We start from the raw sequence: 17,071 nt of genomic DNA, 5'->3' as shown, positions 1-17,071 counted from the left end.
TGTAAAGTGACAGTGCGAACCACTGCACCACCGTGCCACACCATTTGCATTTTTGCAAACTAAAATAATTATAATAAAGCTCTTTTCTATAGATACCGAACAATATTGACACAACTGGAATATGTATCTAATCAGTATTAAACACATCTAAATATTGATTTCAATGCAAAGATCGTAGTGTGATAAACAATGATGATTTCACACATATGTAAGGTTGGATATTACTCATGTTGTGGAGACATAAATCTTTCAGTTTGAGGGTGAAGATTTAGGATTAGGGTAAGGTTAGGGTTGGATTAACCTCAAGCACCATACCAGTATCATCACATCAAATCATCACGTCTTCTGCGCAGGGGACCTCTTCTGCTTCTTTCATATGTTGTTGAGTTCAAAAACTGATTGGGGAGGGAAAAGTCTGCAGCTCTGGGGGAAGCGGTGGGAGTTTCTTGGAGAACGGCATCAGGTTGGCCAGAGGGAATGAACCCGGGAGAGGGATCAGACCAGACAACCAAACAGAAAACACTCAACTCTGCAGGAGAAAACTGTTTGAGTGAGTTTCCAGATAGGCTCTAATATTGCTAGTAGGAAAGTAAGGAAGACAGTACTCTTCAGTCACATTCAAGTTTATTTTTAAGGGCATTTTACAGTGGTTACACTCAACATACAGGAACATCAGTTAGAAAGAATTAAAAAAGAACTAAATCTTCAAATAAAAATGAGTAGAACTGAATGGAATGTAAGCCTACTAAAAAAACAATCCATTAAAGATGAGAGTCAATGAGAAGCATACTCATATTTTTATTATGTTCAGTCACACTCGCGCTGCCACTGACGCTGACTGACTATCCTATCCTACTGACAAGTCTGCTGTTTCGGCGTTACGAGTGAACCAAAACCAAGCCGTACAAAGCACAAAATTGGCAATTATAACATGTTTCCATCAGATTTTCTATGTGGAGCAGGTGGGAGTGCATGTTTACACGGGGACCAGTGAAAGCATGAAAATGATACCCTGCCAACAAAAAAATGCAAGAGGCTTTGAGAGAGTAGGCCGGTACTTCATTGTATTCTTTGATAAAATCAGCCATTTTGCATGCTATGCTAATAAAGGTAGTGTGCTATTTCCTTTTATTATCACAAAATATACTTATTCTCACACTTCATCTTCTCACATGGAACACAAATACTTTCAGACAGACTCATTATTTTATTCATATCACCCTCGCAAACAGAAATGTAGCAGGATCCATCCAAAGTTTTGCTAAGTCGATCATCAAAGTCTCCATATTCTCTGAGATTCTCTAGAGCTGTTTATTTCAAAATTCCAGTTGTTTACCTCTGAGTTACACCGTTGCATATGACAATAAAGTTGCCTTGACTTCAACTTTATTCTGAGGCTTGTATAGATTCGCCATCAATGGCTGTCCCACTTTTCACTGAGAAACACATAAGCAGTATATACTGGCTGGGAGCGCTAGCTCAACGACGTTTAGATGTTTTGTTTTCTCAAAAAAATCATTTACATGATATCTCATATCTGTTGACTGCAGGGATGTCTGAGCTGGTGGAGAACTAGCAACAATAGCTTAGTGTTAGTCTGGCAAATTGTAGGCTTTATCCAGATAAAGCAATCACATATACACCTACATTCTCACCTAAAAGATGCTTAATATTACATCAAGTATTTGTCGTAGTAAAATAAACAAAAGCGGCAGCAGTATTCTTCTCCTGTTTTCGAGACAATATTCACTTATTCTCCTTCTCAAAGGCTGAGTTTACACAAATTTTTCAGCAGTCAAACTCAAGAGAGGAAACGTGACATTTCAACTTGAAGCATCTGTGTCAACTCAGGGTTCTTGAGTTTCATAAGGGACTCCCTATCTCTACCTTCTCACCATAACCTGTGTGAAGATACTGTAGTTGTTGAGTTGGACATCTCTGACATCATGAATACTGAGCTGGTGTTACCTGGTACTTGGTATTTTTCATTCATGCCCGTCTGTGTCTGTGTAACTGATTTGGTCCTAAGTTAATGGTTTTTCCTCATCATCTAGTTCAACCCTCTCCCAGCCTTGTCGAATGCGGGTGAGGCTGCGATCAACACAGGGCAGGAGGATCAGCAGTTTGAGCACCAGCACCAGCGTCGGTAACACCAGGCAGAGCATGTAGCCTGGTGGAGTGAACCACTTGTAGATAGAGGGGCGAAGAAACCGGTCCCAGCCGTACAAGTAGGTGTGAAAGGTACAGAAGAAAAGAGTGAGGTAGCCCAGTTTCGACTAGAAAAAAGAAAACAAGTTAAGACACATGCGTTGTTGCTTGCTGCCACACAGAAAACACAGGTCTAATTATTGTGTAACAGGCTGATGTGATATGACCTTTACAGAGGTAGCCTTTTGACCTATGAATGTGCCCATGGGAACATAAATACACACTTGTACATTAACAGGCATACAGATCCATCCCAACCTGAGGGCTTTGGCCGAGGATAATATATGCCCCACAAATTACATTTGATGAATAACTTAACATTTAAAGCACTGCTCTAATTTAGGCTGGAGTAAAGGGGAGCGGCTGCAGCATCAGAAAATGAGCTAGTCATGACCTAGTTACATTTATGAATTAGTTTGTTCCCTGTGGTGGGACTGATTATATTTTCAATTGATCAAAGTGGGAAAAGGGTAAACATTTGTGTCTGCCCCAAGTAAAAACAATGACAGTGAAAGATTTTGTACGGGATGGATAGAAATATCCCTCTCTAAAAAGATCATTGCCAATAGGAAGCTGGAAATTTTGTGTAAGTAGTTTCAATCTAGGCTGAGGCACAAATTCATGCTCATCATTCATAGCCTAAATCTGGGTTAATGGACATGATGTGAAAACTGTGGCATATAATTTTATTGCAAGTATCCTCATTCCTTAAAGGTCCAACCGTTCCCCAGTAAAATTCCACACTAACTGCATCTCAGCAGCCTAGAGCATAAACAGGCGCAATAGTGTCAGTATACAGAAAATTTCATAACACGTTAAAATAGTTTCCAGCAGGCAACTTTAGAGAGGACAGCAGCCGAGTCTCTTTAATATTATGAGCATGTATCTCTGCGTGTTAACACAATCATCCATCTACAGTAGTTGTCACTTGCTGCTTTTCAGGGCCACAGTGAAGAGGTGAGACAATCAATTGCACTAAACCTAATTTCCCACCAAGCTTGATTGTATTCCTGTAATTAAAAGATGGATCATGAGGTAAAAGCCTTTGCTACTCTCCATTTTGACACACCAGCTTGTTTAATGTCTTTGCTTTATCATCTTTTCTTCGAACTTTGTGAGTGAAGTACAGTCTGTTCGATGGGCACACATAGACGGACACCCACAAGAGCATAGTGAAACCTCTGTTTTGCAAGATTGCTTGCGCTGCTCTGGAAACTTTGATAAAAATAATTTCACTTTCCAGCTATGACTGCAAGTATTTCACGGAGCAGGATACACATGTTTACGGCCACCACAGCACAATTCAAGCATTCAGCGTCTAACACCATCACACATTCAGACTCAAACACACAGTATCCACCTGTATGAAGCTGAACTCCCTCCAGCTGAGGGCATTGCTGACTGAAGGCAGAGATGTTATTCCCAACAGGACATACAGGCCAAATCCCAGGATCCCCATAGATAAGTAGGAGTCAGACCGCCAGGCAATCGTGTTGTCCATCTCAGTTTGATTCTGCCCGATCTGTGAGGGACATTAAACAAGACATAATATTACGATTAGCATTTTGTGTACTGATTATGCAAAAGTCCCATTTAAATAACATTTCATACAGCAATAAAAACTTTTAAATTGATCTCAAATGTTTTACCTCTTTGATGATATTTGCAGCAATCTTGTATCTTACAAAATATCTGTGTGGAGATAAATTCGTATTAAGTACAGTTTAGGTACAGTAGTAAAGGCAAGTATTTTAGTAGTATTTCATGTCTAATAAATGTGTCTATGAATAATGGAACTGATGGCACTTATCATTCTTTCTCTTTATATGAAATATGAAGAACTCCATACTGCATATTTTACAAGGGGGGCAAAGAGTGGATTCATTTTAGACAGGCTCTCCCAAATCATATTTGTCATTGATCTGCATTTTCTGCTTTATACAATGATGTTTTAAAAATTTTGTATTGCATATTTGAATATAATCCAGAAGCAAATAAATAACATGAAACTTTAGAATATTAGAATACCGTATGGGGATGATGAGAGTGTAGAGCACATGTAGAAAGGCCAAGGCAAGTGCTACCAGTCCCAGCTGTTTCCTGCACAGCATCCAGCGGTCTAGCCAATCAGGGAACCGCCTGAAAGAACCACATAGCTGGGCTTGTATGTCACAACAATTACATTAAATGATCTTTTGTAAATGCTGGTCCGTCTTGATTTTTGATTGCCTACCTGTATTTGGTTCCCCTGTAGAGCTGAATGAAGGCAGCTATTACTCCCGGCAGGTAGCACAGAGCCAACATGATTAGAGAAACAATGGGACACACCTGACAGATGCAGAAGAGACTATTTTAGTATTCACCAGGTTTCAGTTGAATGAAACACAGCTAATAATCTACAAGACATTTAAGATTCTCCACCTTATTGGCCAAGGACACCATGATTCTGAAGGAGATGTCTTTCCCATCTACAACATACGCATAAACGACATCTCTGATGAGCAGATAGGGATAGAAAAAGGCGATGAGGCCGGTGGCCAAGAGAAGCGGCAACCTCCACTCTGGGAAGAGCTGCAGGGGGAAATCCTCCAGCTCTCTGGCTACCGACAGAGACCCCCTGTCCAGGACTGTGAAGCCCAACTTGGTTGCCACCTCTGTTACTGCTTGCTTTGCCTCAGAACTGTTCCCGCACAGGTACACCTGAAATACAACACCCATGATTTAAAAAAAAAAAAGCAACTTTTTAAATGTTTCGTTTCAAATTGTGGAGTGTACGTCTTCATTATTCTATATGTGCATTAATATATATTCATGTACAGATGGAGTGATGAAAGGGTTTGGTCTCCTGGGGATAGTACTGTTTCATCTTCCTGAATGAAATACTGATGTTGGTTGAGGAAAAGCAGGTAGAAACTAACAACAACACTCAGTCAATGGTGCACCAAATGCACTAACACACCCCAATATATCTACTTCCCACGCACACGCACACATACACTTCTGTGTGGATTCGTTGTCCTCTGGGATAGCACAAACAGATCAAAATGAAACAGAAATAGCCACATATGGTGCAGCTTTTCAGTACAGTGAGAAAGCTAAGCATGTGATAGGAAGCTTAGATCTAAGAGTGACTGTGGAGTTAATTGATTCAAGGATACATCAGAGATGGCACTCGCAGCAAAGACACAAGGCTGACTCCTCAGATTTGGCTGCTTTTGCTTGGACTTGGTTTGATCAAAACTTCAAAATGAGTTAATAATATAATTTGGCTGGAAATTCTTTCCAGTTTGACAGAGACTATTATTTTTAACTTGTTGGTCAGCACCCCGCTGTTTAAGTGCATCAGACAATTGTCGAATCCTTGGAGATCTTCAGCAGAAGTGGAATTCGACAAGCATTTCTAAGTGGAGTCATTTCAAAATAGACACACTGTTTAAAGCAGATGGAATTTTTTAACTTTTAGGATGTGGCAAGCAGAAGCGGCAAAAGTACATAGATTCATTGCTTTAGGAGAAGTACAGATACTTCTTGTGCAAAAAACAAGACTGACTGAACTTAAAAAGTACAGGTTCTCAAATGCACTCAAAGAGTAAAACGTATATTGTTTCTACTTTGCTGCATGAGCAGTGTTGACTGCTCCACTTTCATCTATTCTTCACAATACTTGACCAAAAGTCTCTGTGGCCGAGTCCCTAACTCATCTCTGCTCTACTTTTTAACATGTGCAAGTGGTAGATACCTTAACATATGGTCTGTCTTTCTTATTAAATCTTTTTTTCTGTTGGGGGGGGGTACAGATTTATGATCTATTTGTATTAAAATATAAGGATTTAACACTGGCGACCTGTCCAGGGTGAACCCCGCCTCTCGCCCGTAGCCGCTGGGATAGGCTCCAGCCCCCCTGCGACCCTTAATAGGAATAAGCGAAAGACAATGTGTGGACAGATGGATGGATTTAACACAACTTATTTCCCATCGAAGGCTTCATTCTGACAAAAGATAATCCAACGTGACTTTTACCTGTCGACTGGCATCTGCGGGTCCATTCTGCAGGGCCCAGGCAGACAAGGTGTTGAAAGCTTTCACCACAGGAGATGCAGGAGTCAAACTGGACAGCAAATAGTTACTTAATGTTGATTCAAACCACACAGTCCATGAGACTGTAACTGCTTTACTGCCTAATTACCTCTGTAGATAGGCAGCATTGGCCTCTGGGTAAAGGTTCTTCTCCACATTGTTACTGACATCCACCAGCACCTATCATGAAAAGAGATGAGTAAAGCAGATGAAACTTTAAAAACTAGTAAGGAGGAATGTTACACAGAGGCTTCTGAAAATGGTACCTTCCCCCTCAGCTGAGGTTCAAGGGTCTCTAGTAAGCTGTAGTGTTCCCTGTGGATACAAATAAAGACCAGGCTAGCTGACTGGGCTGCTGCTGCATGGCTCATCACCTGCACAACGCAAAGGAAAAAAATCATGACATTCACTGCTTCATCGTCTTCAGTGAGGCTACATCACCAGTTAATGCGAAAAATAAAAGCAAAATAGACGAGAATCCCAGGCACACCCGTAGACACACATCAGTGTGTTTTCAGTTATCAGTGACCTTGTTCAGCTCAGTCAACTTTAAAACCTGATAAGAAGTGCTTTTTCTTTCCCAGTATGCACTTTGGCTTCATCAGTGGACATGAACATGTGACACATATTTTGAAGGGTAAACATTTCAGTATCACAACAATAAAAACAAAAAGCTCAGAAGAATATTGTGAAGTTGTCACGCTATGTGTTGTACCTGAGCTCCCTGAGGTACTGGGCCACAGCTGTGTGGTCTGCGGCTGCCGTACACCACCCCGTAGCCAGACTGGAGCAGACGCTGCCCCAGAGAGCGCCCCATGTCTCCAGTCCCAAAGATGCACAGCAGCTCTTGCTTGGGGGCTGCTGCCATGCCCAGAGGACACAGCGACACATTCTCTGGCTTCACCTCCCTTGACATGCTGCTCAGTTTGTCAGCTGACGTGGCTACAGTCTGACATAAACAATGAGGATATCTCCTGTGGTTCTGAAAGAGCAAAACACTCCACGAGCTTTGGTAGCTGCACTGAAATAGAACTGAGGAATTTATCCAAAATTCAAGGCGTATGTAACAAAATAATGATTATCTAAGGAACTGCTCTCCTCAAAAATCTTCAGCAAATTAACCGTCTGCCCCTCGAGCCTATTTGTCTATTCTTCTACCTTGTTACTCCATAGACTGACAGATTTCTCATTTGAGTCAGTGTTTCAATCTGTTGTCCCCTCCCATATGAGGACGAGGTCAGAGGGAAGTCTGTCTGGGAAACTCCACACCAAAAGGTGGGGGGTACAGCAAGTATGTGTGAGCCATCATGTTTGGCTTGTGCAAATTGTGTGTGTGTGTGTGTGTGTGTGTGTGTGTGTGTGTGTGTGTGTGTGTGTGTGTGTGTGTGTGTGTGTGTGTGTGTGTGTGTGTTTGGATAGGATATTTTGTGGTTCGGAGTTGAGTCATCTGTGATGGTTTATGTAACACCAGAAAAACAACCTAGAATTTCTTCAGCCTGGCAACATGATGCGGAATGTTTGACATTACCAAATGTTTCCACTGAGAAATTCCAGGTAAGAGACATACACACACACGCAAAGGACAGAGAAAAGTAGCCATATCTACAATAAGTGAGAGTTGTCATCTGATTGGTTACAAAATGAGTACAATTAGTACCCAATTAATTTGTGATACCTATGTTCATGTCTAACTTAACTGGAGTGATTCTAGAATTCAACTTCTGGGGTGCTGAGCCCGTAATGAGAATGTGTCATACATCATTGCAAAGGTGGTTCAACCAGTCAGCTTAAGTCCTCATTTATATGCTTTAAATTCTAAGCTATACATGAAATACTACAAGTTTACACTTCAAAATAAAATTGTAAAAAAATCATCAATAATTCATACATGACCACTATATCAAGAATTCTTATAGAGCTACAATTCTCTGTCCATTAATGTGTGGTAAAAGTGGTCTGATTTGATCACAATAACAATTATTATTCCCTTAGATAAAACAATAACGTGGATCCAGCAAGCTCTTCAACTAGCATAATTTGCAAGCAGACGATCTCCAAGAGATAACATTTGCCTGTAATATTTGAGCTGGAGTTAAAATATGTTTAAACCATCTGGCAATAATTAACACTTTGACCCAGTTTCCCAGAACATTCAGCAGTTTTATTTAATAATGGATTTTTTTGCGCTGTCAAATCCAATATAATCCGGATAAATTATTTTGTTTTACTGGCAGGCTGACAAACTGACATTATAAAGATAGTGTTAAAGTGTAATCAAAGCTTTTTGAAGCTGTAATTGTTTGTCCCCTGTTTCTAATAGACACGTTTGCAAAATTGTACTTCGAAGGATATAATACTTCCAGGAATTAATACTTATTTTATTAGAATGCAGAGATTAAATTTAGGTAGACATAAGCAGGACAAAAAATGCTAAAAGCCACAGTCACAGTATGCACACATAATATGCTACACTCTCTGCATGAGTCCACCATAAGAATAACAACTTTATGTATGCAAAGAAAATAACATATTTTATTTGTAGGAGGAGTTTTTCTATGCACTCATAATAATCATTTACCGGCGAGCTGGTCAGAGCTGATTCATGGAATTTGCTAGCAAGCCGACCATTGCAGTCTAATATGCATTTTTGTGTCGCCCCTGTGAGTAATTAATGTTCTTAGCCCTTCAACCCCCCCACCCCCCCGCGTGCAACCCTGCTTATTTTCCCAGAAGTCCAGAATAGCTCCAGTGTTTAGGGTTGAGGTGAACCGCAGACCTAGTGACCTGTCCCTCTCTGTAATTACTCCCTCTGCTCTGCTGCCTCACTGTGTGTGTGTGTGTGTGTGTGTGTGTGTGTGTGTGTGTGTCTCCATGTGACACAAATGTAGCTTTATTTTTCTAGCACGCACACATGCACACATGCATGATAATGTGAAGAAATTTGCTGCTGATCTAGTTTCTTAGGCAGTAATTAGCCTGAGCCCTCACCAGCAATCAATCAGCAGTTTGTTTGGTGAACAATTACTCGCTTAACCTTCCTCCCACAAGCTCCTGAAGCCAAATGAATGTGATTTGAGTGGAGTCAGACAGAAAAGAAAATGAATCAATAAAAATCAAGAGTTACTACATCAATAAAACTAAAATGAAATAAAGAATAGGATACAGTCTATATCTAGAAGTGTTAGGTTTTTTTGGTTTTGTTTTTTTTGCTATGGTGCTGTGGGTTTCCTGTACTTAGTGGTCAGTTATGACTAACTCAGAGTTTCTTTCATTCAAGCTCAAAGATCACCCTCTAGCAGTCCAGGTACAAAATAACAGAGCTTAACCTCAGCTGACTGGAGTCAAGAGCTCATGAGCTACTCAAACAATCCAGCCTCCAGCAGTGGGGGTGAGTTTTCTGATTACCAAAGTAAAACTGAATGGAGGCAGTAATCATATCAAATGTCAGATGTGCAAAAAAGGCACCGTCAGGCAAAGCTGATGATTGGATCGCTCAGTATTCCCAGGCTACAGCCATTACCAGGATTGGCTGCAAAATGCAATATGCATTAGAGATAACAGTGTAATGAATTCTACCGTGTCAAATAAAGCTCTAGCCTAAGGAGAATTCTCTCGCACTGAAATCACTCTGGGAATGTTAGCATGCAATGTTCCTGTTGAGTTTTTAGCAAGAAGTTTATGTTTTGATCCTTAGAATTTTCTTCTTCATACCAGGACACTATACAATAAGATGTTCTAAAAAGATCCCCATCTTCTTTTTGTTATTGTGATTTTGTGACCATTTTAAGATTTGGGGCGGCACGGTGGTGCAGTGGTCAGCACTGTCGCCTCAAAGCAAGAAAGTTCTGGGTTTGAGCCCCGGCTCCATCACGGGATCTTTCTGTGTGAGTCTCCATGTTCTCCCTGTTCCTGTGTGGGTTCTCTCTGGTACTCCAGCTTCCTCCCACAGTCCAAAGTCATCAAGAGGGGATGAGGCTATTATTGGACGGCAAAGAGAAGGTGCTGTTTCAAAGGCGCCGGCAAGGAATCGAACCAGCGACTGTTGAGAGCATTTGCAACTTTTTGATTTGAACCCTGTATCATTCTTTTAAAAAGTAATTCAGTAGCATGTTTGGTTTCTTACAGAGAAGACTATTATTTCAGAGAAAGATACTTTCATAAAATGACATACATCTTTAATGGCAGCAGTTCAATTGAAACATTTTTAACATTACCACATTATAACAGCCTTCCTCTCAGTCTTTGACTAAATTCTAATCTAATCTTAAAAGGATTTTTTTTTCTGATGAGGTAATGTTCCTGTCCAGTTAAATATTTTAACTACAAAATTCTTTTGATGTCTTTAAAATGAACATTTTATCATCTTAAAAACATTCAACCTTCCTGGAATATTATTTGAAATAATAAACAATTACAAAATGTTCTTTAAACATTAGATCAAATCCTATTAATTAGAACCTAATTGTTAGAACATTTCCTGCGTGCTGGGCTGGCACAGCAGCCTCTGAAACTTCTTGACGTTGGAACGGTGTGAGGCGTTGGCTGAGCTGTTTTGAAAGTCTGACCTCAAGAATTGAGAAGAAAGAGGAAGAAAGTCATGAAGGATTTTTTTTTTTTTTTTGGAGGATGGGGTTATCAGAGCACATGATCCCCAGGTAACATAGTAGCAAGAGATACATGAATAACTGCAGCAATTATTCAGTGGCCACCATGGTCAGGGAGCTTGAATTATTAATCATCTACAGTGAAAAGATTTGTGGCAGAGTGTGATTTGATGTCAGAATGAAAGAGGGTGATGTGTAAAGAGGGTGTGATGGGTTTTTTTCTGCTTCATGATGGTACTGTGGCGGATTAGTGGATGTGAGGTGCGACCCAGCCAATGAGCTGCTGTGCTGCGGGGCAATAACGAGCGAGAAACATCCTGGTCAGAGCTCGATGTTTTGGGGGGTGACTTTTCCCTCTCCTTGCTTCACTTCCTTTACATGACACATCTGCTGTGTTTTTATCCTCAAGGCAAAGAATGTCCTCATGTTTTTGAGGTTGTATTTTGGTTTGCAGGCCATGACCCCAACACAGTCCAAAAGGTCACATCTGACCAAGCTGAAATATGAGAGGGGGCAACTGAGAAGCAACCTATATTCACTCCCCCAATATTTGCTCTGAAAATGGCAAAGCAGTAAAAGCTCTTTTCTTGTCGAGCTTTTAAATGAATAACAGAAGAAAGTCAAGTCCAGCTGGCTGGTTGGCAGCAGTTGATATCCTGACTTTGTTGGCTTTAGGCAGAGTTAAGAACTGTGTTGCAAGCTGTGATTTTCCCTGTAGAGACAGGAAGCGCTCTCGAGCACTCTCTCTCTCTCTCTCTCTCTCTCTCTCTATTTCTCTCTCTCTCTCTATCTCTCCCTCCCCCTCCCATTCTCTCTCTCTCTCCCTCCCATTCTGTCTGTCTGTCTGTCTGTCTGTCTGTCTGTCTGTCTGTCTCTCTCTCTCTCTCTATTTCTCTCTCTCTCCCTCCCCCTCCCATTCTCTCTCTCTCTCCCTCCCATTCGCTCTCTCTGTCTGTCTGTCTGTCTGTCTGTCTGTCTGTCTCTCTCTCTCTCTCTCTCTCTCTCTCTGGTCTTTCACAGAGATCGTTTTGGAGATTTACAGTGAAATCTCCCAACTGACCCCTACTGCTCATGGTGCTCAATGAGTGGGCTGTAAAGTTAATGGGTCAGATCCCATCTTCCCTTGTTACACACATCACTCCACACACACACACACACACACACACACACACACACACACACACACACATACACACACACACACACACATACACACACACACACACACACCCCTCCTGTCTCTTTTCTAATTCTTTCAATGCAGAGCAGCATCAGGACATGGTCTCAGTTTTACAGGGGTCCTAATCACCAAGGTTATAAAATCAGACTGAATGGGAGCAGCAGTTGTCTGGAAAGAGTGGATTCTAGAAAGTTGGTGTGCATGTGGCACCGTCTGTTCCAACCACACACAAAAAATTAAAAAAAAAAAGAAAAATCTAATGGAAGCATATAGATGAAGAATATTAAAGAAAACATGAAAACTCATTACCCACTGATTAAATTTATCATAAATTTAATTATTTGAGATTTTAATCATGGCTGTTTTTACTGGAAGTCCTTTTGCACTGCAGATTGTGCAAACCATTATAGACACAATGCATGTAATATTCTGGGGGGAAAAAAAATTCGGTCTTTCGAAATTGGGTCTTATTCCTCTTTTTTGTGAAGTGGATGGGGCTCATTTATGAACAGCTTTTGTCACATGTGACAGCCGTTTGTTTTCCAGTAAAAGCCAAGAGTGTTATTTTGTTGTTGTTTTTTTGTTGTTTTTTGACACGCAGTCCCTGGTTTGTCTGGTCAGTGACAATTAAATCTGATTTGAGGGACATTTCAAAAATGATTATTCAATCATAATGGAATTTAAAAGAAATAAATAAGTAAAAGTATAAAATGCTTCCTCCTACCTGTCTGAAATATGGCATTGTTGTTGTTGTTGTTGTTGTTTTTTGTTTTGTTTTGTTTTGTTTTTTAAGACTACTCACACCAAAACAACCTTCCATATCCATGAGGTAATGACTGAATTTTCAGTTTGGGATGTGCTATCCTTTTAAGTTTGCAAGAAGAAATTATGAAACTCTAAATTAACACCTAAAAAAATGTCTCTGATTAGTTTTCAATGTAACCAATAGCTAATCTAGCCTGACTTCAGTCGAGGTATAACTAGGTATTACTATATGACAGCCAGGCACCAGCGAGCAATAAAGCACAGCCATGTTTCCCCCCATTTAGATCAACGACACGTCTACATACTGTACATTCTGTTAGCTTCTGCGCTAATTTAAGTGAATGATCTGCTGCATGTGCTCTTTCCTAGCATGGTTCCTTTTGTGTTACACAATGACTGTCATTACAACATACCTACTTGGAAATGTTGGGCACTGTAATCTTTTGAAAATTTAACAAAATGTTCCTTTGCCAAACAAGATGAACTGAAACATAACGAACAGGAAGCAGCATGCTTTGTTCAGCCCTTATGCAGACGGTAAATTCATGACGGACTCGTGAGTCATATATAACCTGCAATTAATCCATGACTGCTGAATTACTACTGAATAAATGTTGTAATTGCACGTTGTCATTAAAACATTTTCAAGATACAGTAAATGTAGTTACAAGTGTTTGTTACAATAAGGAAGAAATTCCATTGAATCGTGTTTCCATTCTTCAATCGTGTCATCTGGTCTGCCGTCTCTTTGTGCGCCTCCTCTGAGTCAGTCAGATTACATTATTTTGAACCTTAATTTATTCAGATTGATCCCAAGAAGAGTGATAGTCTCTTTTTATAGGAGTGCCAACCACACCTGCATCATCTCCCTGTGCTTCTCCCTCCCTCTTGTTTATCTCTGTTCTCATGAACCATCCACCCCAACCTCTTTCTCTTTCAGTGGGTAGCACCTTGCCGTGGTGGTTAACACATGACCTTACAGCAAGAGAGTCCTGCATGTGCACAGATGCTGGTCACCCCAGCAAGAGAGTCCTGCATGTGCACAGATGCTGGTCACCCCAGGTCCTTTCTGTTTAGAGTTTCCATATTTTTAGTGGGTAACCACTCGGTGCACAATACAAATAACAAACACGACCCCCTGCCCGAGTCTCGACCCCAGGTTCCTCTTAATATTCGACCTTTTCCTCTCAATCAGCCCTCCGTCCATAACCCCTTCTTCTCGAGAACATTTTATTATCTAAATAAAATTACTTTGCGCCAACAATTGATGTGGTCTTTGTTTTTGTTTTTGTTTTTTGTTGTTGTTGTCTTTGTTGTTTTGTCTTTTATGCATCATGGTGTTTCTGCCATTGTCAATGACTGCTCAACACACGTCCTCCCATACCCTTCATTTGGATCTGGACGTGCTTCATATTCTGGATGTTCTTGGTTCATCATCTGACTCCACTCCACCATCACCTGCACCAAGGCTCCACAACAATCCCTCCTACATCCTATTTTCTTTGTCATAAACAGTGCAGCAGCATGGTGATCTGGTCCATACGCTGAACTGAGTTATTAAACCAATAAATGTTGTTTCCCCACTCAATTTCTCCTTTTCATGAAGCATTTTATGCTACTTTATCATTTGTATTTTGATTATTCGTACGGAGTTCAATACATCCATATGCTGGTTTAGCTTTACTCTAAACTAGATTAAATTCAAAATTGATCCCTCCTTATTGAAATAAAATATGTGATTAAAATAATCCCAGTCTGCTGCCTGGCATACCTTTACAGACCTGAGAGAGCAGCAGAAGTAAATCGTCACTTCCCTCATCTTCAGCATCACCTTCTCGCCTTTAATCACTCTATTCACCCATGCTTTTTTTCTTCTTCAGATCTCACTCCTTTTTAGCCTTTTTTTTTTCCAACATCAAATCCCATTCTGGGACAGAAATCCTAGTGGTAGTGAATATATAATTCATCCCCATGACCACACACCTCTGAATATTTCACTCTGACAGTCATGTATAATTATAGTTGACTCTGTGTCAAGCTGTCACTCCTGTGCCACCTTCTCTGGTAGTTTTCCCACACAGCCCTTCAGGCCTTAAAAAAACTATTCCCTTGGCAGTGTGGGCTGACTTTTTATCTGTCAGCGGCAGTGGGATTGCCTCAATTACTGTCAATCGTTAACTGGCAAACTACCAATCACATCTGGTCCCGCCTCTGATGAAACACATAACAACTGACAATTACTGACAAAATTTACAAAAACAAAAAAAAATCCTGTTGTACATAAGTCGACATTTGCTGAATGCATGGTGTGGTGTTTAGGAAATGAGATAAAACAAGCAGTAATGATCCTCACGAGGCTGGTAATGAGACTTAATGGGAGTTAATGGGGTTACACTGATCGGGAGAGCAGAGAGACCCCAGGTTAATACAGCTACTAACAGGACAGAGACAGAGTGAGAGGAGATACACACACAGACACACACGCACATAAATTGCAACATAAAGGCCTTCATTCCATAGCCCGAAATCATTGGATTATTATAGCTCTCCTCAGTGTAAGAATTATACATGAGCCTCCTTTCTTTGATTCTCTTGTCCTATACGCTACTGTTAGGGTTGTACAAGCGGTGTGTGTGTGTGTGTGTGTCTGTGTCTGTGTGTGTGTGTGTGTGTGTGTGTGTCTGTGTGTGTGTGGGGGGGGGTGTGTGTGTGGGTCTGTGTGCGTGTTTGAGAAGTGTGCACATTCAGTGTGCTCGTTCAGGTCTTGCGTCCTTAGCAGCAGTTAATGAGATCAGGGTGAGTGTTACCTGTGGTGGAGGCCTTTGATAAAATATGTCAAAAAAAAAGGAAGGAGGGAAGGCAGAGAGAGCAGCAGATGGGAGGAGAGAGAGCTGGGAGGAGGGAAGAAAGTGTCAGGGTACAGATTTGTGTGAGTGTGTGTGGAAGATATATAGCGATTACTTGAAGAATATAGAGAGGATGGGGGGTAGAGGAGGGGTAGCGGTGAAACAGAAGGAGCAGGACCAGAAGTGACAGAGAGCAGAGGGAGGCGCATTCATTTTTAATCGAGAGGAAAAAGTCAGTTTTACAGCAAAGAGAAAGGCAGATAGTTGACGTCCAGTTCAGTTACACCCACACCGTCACCAGCAGAGCACTCACACACACCTCATGAACACACACGCACGCAGGCAGACACACACAAAAACACAAGCAGCTTCAAAACCATTTCTTATAAGTAATGTTTGGTGTGTTGTGTTGTATTTTAAAGAGTGGATTGCACTGAAATCTTGTGAAACCCACAAGGGAGTATATGGATTATAGTTTTCCTTCATCATAATCAGACTCAAATCCTCCTTTTTAACTCTAATACTTTAATTCTAATTACTCCACACTAGCTTCAGTGAGTTGAAGACTGGGTGGGTCTCTATCCCCGAAAGAATAAGAGAGAGAGAGAGAGAGAGTAGGAGACAAACACAGAGGCAAAGAAAAGGAAAGAAGAAAGAATGAAACAGAGTTGCATGTTATGAAACAAAAAAGAAGAGGGATGTGAAACTAAACGAGTAAGGTTAACAGTATTGCGTTACTCAACATCATTTTACTGATAACTGGGTTGATAATACTTTCTGCGGTAATTCAGTTTTTGTGAAAGGGAGGTGCAGACAAGTCCTCAGAGCTCCAGCTGCAAGGCTTTATTTCATTTCATGAGGCAGCAGGTTGAGAGGCCAAATAAAAGTGCTGCGCATACAAAACTAATGAGTAACCAGGGTGATCTAACAACAACAAAAAAATACATGTGGAACGATCACGACCTCTTGAAAACAAACAAGCGAATAAAAGTTTACGTAACGTGTCTGCTGTCAGTGTTCCCGGTCAAAGGAAAATTAAAAAAAAAAAAAAAAAAAACTGGAGCTGCATCATAGATGATGAGATAAAAAAAATTCCTCCTTCACTTGATGTGAGCGTGACAGATTATATAATAAATGGCATCAGGGAAACAATTATCGCTAATAATTACAGTCCTTTGTTAACAGCATCTGACTCTAGGGTTGTGAGGCGGTAGTTCAAGGAAGCTTCTGTTTTTGTACTCTCGCCCTGCACACACAACGCCAGTTTTTATAATTATGACTGACACATAGTCTTCATGTGACAAGGAATAAGAACAGATTGCAGTGATCACTGACATCAAGAGCCATCGCTACACTCATGGACGTGATGTATTTTTGGCTCTGCTGTTGTC

The 17,071-nt window shown here is 40.8% G+C and overlaps 1 protein-coding gene across 1 annotated transcript; it reads right to left on the bottom strand.

Moving 5' to 3' along the window:
• Positions 1-607: 607 nt before the first annotated feature.
• Positions 608-7,490, bottom strand: LOC147253403 (metalloreductase STEAP4-like). Its single transcript, XM_086218576.1, has 10 exons — positions 7,001-7,490; positions 6,552-6,659; positions 6,395-6,465; positions 6,229-6,316; positions 4,630-4,908; positions 4,442-4,536; positions 4,237-4,347; positions 3,858-3,900; positions 3,569-3,730; positions 608-2,276 (listed from the first exon to the last, which is right to left on the bottom strand). Exons 1-10 carry the CDS (start codon positions 7,199-7,201, stop codon positions 2,025-2,027), a joined length of 1,410 nt encoding a protein of 469 aa, XP_086074702.1. The 5' UTR covers positions 7,202-7,490; the 3' UTR covers positions 608-2,024.
• Positions 7,491-17,071: the final 9,581 nt, after the last annotated feature.

Source organism: Aulostomus chinensis, chromosome 11 (genome assembly GCF_037954235.1).
Source record: "Aulostomus chinensis isolate RoL2024-O1b breed Wild chromosome 11, RoL_Achi_v1.0, whole genome shotgun sequence".
Classification (NCBI taxonomy): Eukaryota; Metazoa; Chordata; class Actinopteri; order Syngnathiformes; family Aulostomidae; genus Aulostomus; species Aulostomus chinensis.
Note: the sequence above shows the minus strand (reverse complement) of the source record. Positions and strands in the feature narration are given on the sequence as shown.